The sequence below is a fragment of the Phyllobates terribilis genome, unplaced genomic scaffold (assembly GCF_046119375.1).
Source record: "Phyllobates terribilis strain yellow unplaced genomic scaffold, ASM4611937v1 Scaffold_11__3_contigs__length_659146591, whole genome shotgun sequence".
Lineage (NCBI taxonomy): Eukaryota > Metazoa > Chordata > Amphibia > Anura > Dendrobatidae > Phyllobates > Phyllobates terribilis.
This window is the reverse complement of record NW_027362771.1, coordinates 281,229,879-281,239,036: the sequence shown is the minus strand read 5'-3', so window position 1 is coordinate 281,239,036 and position 9,158 is coordinate 281,229,879. Positions and strand designations below refer to the sequence as shown.

Below are 9,158 nucleotides of genomic sequence, written 5' to 3'. Positions count from 1 at the left end.
CATAAAAAACCGCTGAAATAACCAAGATGTGTGAACATAGTCTAAGTCACCATCTATAACTGTACTGTAATCACTCGTCTGTTCTGCTGGGCATATCAGTGCGCCGCCTTAGTTGTAATCAGGGTTAGGGGCCCACTCAGTTCTTTCGCCCCCCTGAGCTGAACCCCTAGCTGGGCCTCTGTGTGCACCCTGCATTTCAGCTCTCTGGATGAGACTGGTCTTAGGTTGTCTATTCTAAATTCTGCCAAGAAAAGAAGACACCATTCACCTCGCACACAGCCTCCCTATGTGATCCCAGCACCGGTACTATGAAGTGTGTACATGAGCCGACATCTAACATGTACAGCTCGCAGAGTCCTGAGCCACACACAGAGCATGCGCATTCTAATAGTGATTTGGTGTGATGAGCAGTCAGGCAGCGCTAGGACCCAGTAGGTGAACACGCTGCCGGACGCTCAGGATGAGAAGCGCCGCCTTTTCCGCTGTAAACAGGAAGTACGGCGCGGATGGAGCGGCTGGTTTGCGGCGTGAGCCGGTAACATGGACATTCTGAAGGCTGAGATAGCGCGGAAGAGGAAGCAGCTGGAGGAGAAGGCGCTGGTCGGGGTGAGGAGCTGATGAGGGGGACGGCTGTATGCCGGGGGCTCACACAGGGGTTAAGCCTCAGCAGGAGCACTGCGGCCGCACACACATCTTACAAGTATATACGTCACTGCTCAGTCACTTTGGAGACTTCCTGCAATCATCCAACACATAGTCAGGCTTCCCCTACGAAAATCTACCAATTCACTGAGGAAGGACATAAACCCAAAAACCATTGAGGGGAAACCGCCTCATTCACCTACTGCAGGTCACAGTACTAATGCACGACAGCATGCAGCAGACCCCCATGAGAAAAACAGGGGGACACACAGGTGCCAAATACTGATGACACAACCCGTGACACCTATCATATTTTTTGACCGAAAATGCACAATACCCCATTGTTTTTCAAGTCCCTGCACTAAAATCAAAAACAATTCACTGAAAAAGGACAGGTGCACTTATACAGTGCTGGCAGCCTGCCTAATCTAATAGTATGGGCGTCACTATTAGGCTGTAAAGGTACTGTCACACTAAGCGACGCTACAGCGATCCCGACAACGATACGACCTGTCAGGGATCGTTGCTGCGTCGCTGGTGAGATATCAAACAGTCAGATCTTCCAAACGATGTGGCGACCCGTAACGATGCACGCCTATGTGCTTCTGTGTCTGAGTCGTTACCAAGGTCGCTGGTAAGGTGTCAAACACACCGATGCATGCTACCCAGCGGGGCCTCAACGATCAAAGAAATGTCCAGACCATTCCGACACGACCAGCGATCTCACAGCAGGGGCCTGGTCGCTGCTAAGTGTCAAACATTGCGAGATCGCTACTGAGGTCGCTGTTGCGTCACAAAACTTGTGACTCAGCAGCGATCTCGCTACCGATCTCGCTTAGTGTGACGGGGCCTTTAGCCAGACACTGTGCTTCACACCTACCTGTGTGACTGGCATCCTATACCAGCCTTATCAGTGTGCAATTCTGATAGTAGGTGACCACCCCCTCCATGAGTTAGTAGGTGAGTGTGGTTGTTTCATCAGTATTTTGCACCTTTGTTGCCCCCCCTATATCATCGGGCTGCTGCATCCTGTACTGCAATTGTATTGTAACCTGTATTGGTGAGTAAAGCTGAAACCAGGCTTATGTTGACAAAAATCAATATAAAGTGTCTGGACCCATATGCGGATGTAATTGGGAGATGTATGATAAAGAATCCTTTTGGACAAGGGTGGACAGACAGAAGAGGGCCCCTGTATAAGAACAATATATGGGCCCTTTGCAGTCCAGTTACTCACCATAATGCACAATTCCACTTGCAATGGAGATAGAAGTGGGTCCCCTTACCTCTTGGCAATGTGCACCCCATTATAATTCCTACTGCAGTCAAAATGGTCTATCTGGTTCCGTATGTGTTCATCATAGGATGGGTCCTTTTCTTGCAGAAATTCTGTTTTTCTTTTCTTATGACTGAACAGAAAAACGCTGCTGAACACTAGTGTGAACCTTGCCGAAACTGTGCTTGTAAAATGCAGTGGACAGTACATTACATTATGGTGCCTGGTATATAACTCTGTGTGCAACGTCATGGCATTAAAGGGAATCTGTCACCCCTGGGAGAGATCAGACCTCTACTATGGGCATACAGGTTATAGAAAAGTAAATCTATACTCGCCTGTATCGCCCACAGTAGAGGTTTGATTGCTGAGAAATCTGTTTTTATCAACTCTGTTTTACACAAGCTTGGGTCCGGGGAACGCCAAGAAATCCCCACTTATCTGTTTATTAATCTCCGAAATCCCCGCCTATGTGTTTATTTACCATATTCTCCCCCTCTCCCCTGCTTGTGCATTGACATGCACTGGTGTGCCTCACTCCCTGGTCATGCGCAAAGCGCCGCTCATATAGAGCACGCTTTGTTCCCCCCCGGCCCAGTCTACCTGTGCGCTGCGCCACAGGGCTATATTGCGCAGGCATCGGGAGTTAGGGTTTCCTCCGGCTTCTCCGGTTTCCTCCCACACTCCAAAGACATACTGATAGAGAATCTGGATGGTGAGCCCCAATGGGGGCAGTGATGATAATATATGTAAAGCGCTGTGAAATTAATGGCGCTAACACTGCCGGCTTTTTCCTGAAACGTCTTTTGCCTGAAAAGCTCAGCGGGTACCCCAGCAATTTAAGGATGTCATGTGCACATACCCTAAAGATACAGTCAATGATCTATACGCAGTAGGAGATACATACACATGTGGTCAAAATTGTTGGTACCCCTTGTTTAATGAAAGAAAAACCCACGATGGTCACAGAAATGACTTGAATCTGACAAAAGTAATAATAAATTAAAAATCTATGAAAATGAACAAATGAAAGTCAGACATTGCTTTTCTGCTTCCACAGAATTTAAAAAAAATTAAACTCATGAAATAGGCCTGGACAGAAATGATGGTACTCTTAACTTAATATTTTGTTGAACAACCTTTTGAGGCAATCACTGCAATCAAACAATTCCTGTAACTGTCAATGAGACTTCTGCACCTCTCAACAGGTATTTTGGCCCACTCCTCATGAGCAAACTGCTCCAGTTGTCTCGTGTTTGAAGATTGTCTTTTCCAGACGGCATGTTTCAGCTCTTTCCAAAGATGCTCAATAGGATTTAGGTCAGGGCTCATAGAAGGCCACTTCAGAATAGTCCAATGTTTTCCTCTTAGCCATTTTTGGGTGTTTTTAGCTGTGTGTTTTGGGTCATTATCCTGTTGCAAGACCCATGACCTGCGACTGAGACCAAGCTTTCTGACACTTGGCAGCACATTTCTCTCTGGGATCCCTTGATAGTCTTGAGATTTCATTGTACCCTGCACAGATTCAAGACACCCTGTGCCAGATGCAGCAAAGCAGCCCCAGAACATAACATAACTATTCTTGATATGCTTCATTTTTTCCATCTGTGAACATAGCGCTTATGTGCCTTGCCAAAAACTTCAATTTTTGTCTCATCTGTCCATAGGACATTCTCCCAGAAGCTTTGTGGCTTGTCAACATGTAGTTTGGCAAATTCCAGTCTGGCTTTTTTATGATTTTTTTTTCAACAATGGTGTTCTCCTTGGTCGTCTCCCATGAAGTCCAATACGGATCAAACAACGACGGATGGTGCGATCTGACATTGATGTTCCTTGAGCTTGAAGTTCACCTTTTAATCTCTTTAGAAGTTTTCCTGGGCTCTTTTGTTGCCATTCATATTATCTGTCTTTTTGATTTGTCATCAATTTTCCTTCTGCGGCCACATCCAGGGAGGTTAGCTACAGTCCCATGGATCTAAATTTCTGAATAATATGTGCAACTGTAGTCACAGGAACATCAAGCTGCTTGGAGATGGTCTTATAACCTTTACCTTTTAACATGCATGTCTATAATTTTCTTTCTAATCTCCTGAGACAACTCTTTCCTTTGCTTCCTCTTGTCCATGCTGAGTGTGGTACACACCATGTCACCAGACAGCACAGTGATTATCTGTAGCCCTATATACAGGCCCACTGACTGATTACAAGATTGTAGACACCTGTGATGCTAATTAGTGGACACAACTTGATTTAACATGTCTCTTTTGTCACATTATTTTCAGGGGTACCATCATTTCTGTCCAGGCCTATTTCATAAGTTTAATTTTTTTAAAAATTTTGTGTAAGCAGGGTTGAAAAACAATGTCTGACTTTCATTGGTTCATTTTCACAGATTTTTAATTTATTACTTTTGTCAGATTCAAGTTATTTCTGTGACCATCGTGGGTTTCTCTTTCATTAAACGAGGGGTACCAACAATTTTGACCACGTGTGTACATAGCAGTGTGACCACGTGTGTAGAACAATATAAGGACATGGAATATATTTTCTCTCTAAATTTCCACTGGATCTTCTATCATCAGATGTTATAATATAATAATATTCAATGAACCCACACAGTAATCAGAGGGTGATATCTAAGGCTATGTGCCCACGATGCAGAAATGAAGCAGAAAATTTCCGCTTCATTTCTGCATGTCCTTGCCCAGAAAAACACTTGCGGAATTTCACACACATTTTTCGCGCGTTTTTGAAGCATTTTGCACATGCGGAATTGCTTGCTTTTTTCTAATGCATTGAGAAGGCAATTCCGGACATGGACATAATTAGGACATGCTGCGGATTTTTCCGCACATCAAAAACGCTGCGGAAAATTCTGCAGCATGGGCATTGAAGTTGCGGATTGACATTGGGGACCATGGGGGAAGGATTACCAAGCGTTTTACAAGCGTTTACCTTGCGAAAATTCAGCAGCAAAAACGCTTGAAAAACGCATCGTGAGCATGCACCCTAAAACATCATACCATAATGAGCTGGCAAATTTAAGGAAATGAATTCCGTTCTTGTTGTAAATATCTATTAGGCTCATTGTATTTCTTAGAAAAATGCAACACTATAACTTATTTTTGAAGGCATAAGCATCTTTTTTTTTTTTATTTCAGGAAAGTAAGAAGTATTTTAAACGCAGTGAACTTGCTGAAAAAGAAAGGGAGGCCTATTTTGAAAGATGTGGATACAAGGTATAAAATACCCTTTAAAAGGATTTTCTGAGATCAGGAAAAATTGGGGGAAGAAAGAGGGAAATGCAATAGTTATGAGTACCTCCAGTTTTTGGTCACTGTGTTGCAGTCAATCACCGACCTTAGCAATGTACCACTGAGGCCAGTGATTTGCTGCAGCAGTAATGTGTGTAGTTGGGAATGTCATTGGTGAACGTTCTCTAACAGTAGGGCACGGACCAGGTAAGTTTTGGGTCTTTTATCATTTTATAGCAAACCATTTCCCCTTTAACTCAGTTTTCCATAATTTAAGAAAACCCTTATTAAATTCCATTCTGTGTCTTGTCTCCATATTACGTTGTATTATAACATTTCTCTTTGTTTAATCTGTCACAACTGTTAGCCTTTAAGTGAGAAGCCAGCACAAAAGGTAGGATTTGGGAATGCATGCTTCACTTCTGGGTACATTGTCCAAATGGTTTTTGGCTCTATCTTATCTGTGATGACAGAAAACCATTTTGGAAATGACTGCTGTTGGTAGTGTGCTGTCATTTGGCTTAAGCATGTGATGTCTTGATGTGTCTAGCAGCATTAATATGAACACTGGATAATGGAAGCTTTTCAATTCACACCTATTACGTTTGTTATAAAATTGTATTTCTCACCATTCCGCACATTTTGAAAATTACATAGTTTTGTGACCTTCTAACCACATACTTTCGAAATCTATTGTGCGTGTACAAAATGTCCTATTTGATAGCATCCCATAGTGCATTGTTTCTCTTTTCTCTCCTGCTGAACTTGTTTAGCCTGTTTTTGTGATAAAGCAATTTTTTTTATATTTGGCCAAAAAACGTTTCGTGGATCAGATAGGAAGCAGAAATAAAGATCACTTCTTCATATATTCTATTAGTTATAAATGATTTTGACACCCAAAACTGCATGTGTGGGTCTGGCCTCTAATTTTAACCCCTTCTTGTTGACATCCGCTGTATACAGAGGTAGGTCACAGGTTTAAGTCCCTAAGGAAATGAAAAAATAATAGAAAAAGAAAAAAAAAAATATTTACAAAATATAAAGTTTGAATCACTCCCCTTTTTCCAAAACAAAAGTAATGAAAAAATAACTAAATTAAAAAAATCATTTTTTGTATTGTCGCTTCTTCAATAGTCTGACTATCAAAATAGAAAATTCAAAAAGTTGTCCACTACTTTTACATTGATGCCCTATCCATAGGATCGGGGGTGCTGGACCCTGACCGATCAGACATTGATGCCCTTCCCTACAGACAGGACATCAATGTAAGTAGTGGACAACTTCTTTAATTAACCCATACATATTACTCCGTAAACAAAAAAGATCAAAATGCCAAAATCTGTTTTTCGGTCACTGCACTTCTCTCCAAAAATCTAATAAAAAGTGATCAACGCATGGTATCTACCCTGAAACCGTACCAATAAAAACTATAGCTCACCATACGAAACAAACAGTCCCTCACACTGGTCAATTGAAGAAATAGAAGTTATGGCACTCAGAAAATGGCAACATAAGCAAAATGTGTGTGTGTAATATGTATGTATGTATGTGTGTGTGTGTACAGACCAAAAGTCTGGACACACCTTTTCATTTAAAGATTTTTCTGTATTTTCTTGACTATGAAAATTGTACATTCACACTGGAGGCATCAAAACTATGAACTAACACATGTGGAATTATATACTTAACCAAAAAGTGTGAAACAACTGAAAATATGTCTTAGGCTGTTTGCCCACGATGCGTTTTTTAAGCATTTCCGCAGCGGCAAAAACGCTGCAGAAATGCTTAAAAAACGCATGGTAGAAGGCCTGCCATGTCCCCCAATGATAATCCACATGTGCTGTGCACATGCTTCGGAGATTTCTGCTGCGGATTATCATTGCGGAAAAAAACGCAGCACTACCAATTATTTTGCGGAAGTGCTGCGTTTTCGCCGCCATTGACTTGCATTAGAACGCGCCAATTCCGCAAGACTGAATCTGTACTTGCATAATTGGCGCGTTCTAATGTGCGGATGGTACCCGGGTGTGGAGGACAGGAGACTTTCCTCCGGACCTGGGTACCATTGAAAACTATAAAATAAAAAAATAAAAAATAAATATATGCTTACCTTCCGGCGGCCCGCGGTGCGCTCCTCCTTGCTTGGCTGCAGTTCGCGATGGAATGAAGGACCTGTGCTGACGTCAGAGTCATGTGACGGGTCACGCGACGCTGACGTCGGCAGGTCCTTCAATCCACCGCTGCCGGCAGCCGGGACGGTGAAGCAAGACAGCGCGGGCCATCGGAGGGTAAGTATACATTTATTTTTTTATTTTTTGACATTCTCTCGGTCACACTATATAAATCCATGCTGTTTGCATGGATTTATATAGTGTGACCAAGTTGACAAGTACTTTCCAAGTGATGCTAAAATCGCTTGGAAAGCGCTTGTCAACCCGCATGCGGAAATGCATGTGAAGAACGCTTCACTTCCGCATGTCCCTGGCAGGAAAACGCATGTACAATCCGCATGTGTTTTTTTTCTGCCAGGGAGATGCAGAAACGCTCATGAAAAAAATCCTGAGCATTTCTGCATCGTGGGCACATAGCCTTATATTCTAGGTTCTTCAAAGTAGCCACCTTTTTGCTTTGATGACTGCTTTGCACACTCTTGGCATTCTTTTGATGAGCTTCAAGAGGTAGTCACCGGAAATGGTCTTCCAACAATCTTGAAGGAGTTCCCAGAGATGCTTAGCACTTGTTGGCCCTTTTGCCTTCACTCTGCGGTCCAGCTCACCCCAAACCATCTCGATTGGGTTCAGGTCTGGTGACTGTGGAGGCCAGGTCATCTGGCGTAGCACCCCATCACTCTCCTTCTTGGTCAAATAGCCCTTACACAGCCTGGAGGTGTGTTTGGGTTTATTGTCCTGTTGAAAAATAAATGATGGTCCAACTAAACGCAAACCGGATGGAATAGCATGCCGTTGCAAGATGCTGTGGTAGCCATGCTGGTTCAGTATGCCTTCAATTTTGAGTAAATCCCCAACAGTGTCACCAGCAAAGCACCCCCGCACTCCCACACCATCACACCTCCTCCTCCATGCTTCACGGTGGGAACCAGGCATGTAGAGTCCATCCGTTCACCTTTTCTGCATCGCACAAAGACACGGTGGTTGGAACCAAAGATCTCAAATTTGGACTCATCAGACCAAAGCACAGATTTCCACTGGTCTAATGTCCATTCCTTGTATTCTTTAGCCCAAACAAGTCTCCTCTGCTTGTTGCCTGTCCTTAGCAGTGGTTTCCTAGCAGCTATTTTACCATGAAGGCCTGCTGCACAAAGTCTCCTCTTAAAAGTTGTTGTAGAGATGTGTCTGCTGCTAGAACTCTGTGTGGCCTTGACCTGGTCTCTAATCTGAGCTCCTGTTAACCTGCGATTTCTGAGGCTGGTGACTCTGATAAACTTATCCTCAGAAGCAGAGGTGACTCTTGGTCTTCCTTTCCTGGGGCTGTCCTCATGTGAGCCAGTTTCTTTGTAGCGCTTGATGGTTTTTGCCACTGCACTTGGGGACACTTTCAAAGTTTTCCCAATTTTTCGGACTGACTGACCTTCATTTCTTAAAGTAATGTTGGCCACTCGTTTTTCTTTACTTATCTGCTTTTTTCTTGCCATAATACAAATTCTAACAGTCTATTCAGTAGGACTATCAGCTGTGTATCTACTTGACTTCTGCACAACACACCTGATGGTCCCAACCCCATTTATAAGGCAAGAAATCCCACTTATTAAACCTGACAGGGCTCACCTGTGAAGTGAAAACCATTTCCGGTGACTACCTCTTGAAGCTCATCAAGAGAATGCCAAGAGTGTGCAAAGCAGTCATCAAAGCAAAAGGTGGCTACTTTGAAGAACCTAGAATATAAGACATATTTTCAGTTGTTTCACACTTTTTTGTTAAGTATATAATTCCACATGTGTTAATTCATGGTTTTGATGCCTTCAGTGT

General features: G+C 43.1%; 1 protein-coding gene across 2 annotated transcripts in view; it reads left to right on the top strand.

The window, feature by feature from the left end:
• Positions 1-431: 431 nt before the first annotated feature.
• The window catches only part of PRPF18 (pre-mRNA processing factor 18), a 30,301-nt gene continuing 21,574 nt past the window's right edge, over positions 432-9,158 (top strand). Inside the window, exons 1-3 of one of the 2 annotated variants that reach the window (XM_073652371.1) lie at positions 432-606; positions 5,080-5,157; positions 5,540-5,566. In XM_073652371.1, the coding sequence (XP_073508472.1) occupies positions 541-606; positions 5,080-5,157; positions 5,540-5,566 (171 nt within the window). In that variant the 5' untranslated portion in view covers positions 432-540. The remainder of the gene's footprint in view (positions 607-5,079; positions 5,158-5,539; positions 5,567-9,158) is intronic. The other variant, XM_073652370.1, reaches the window with a different exon arrangement.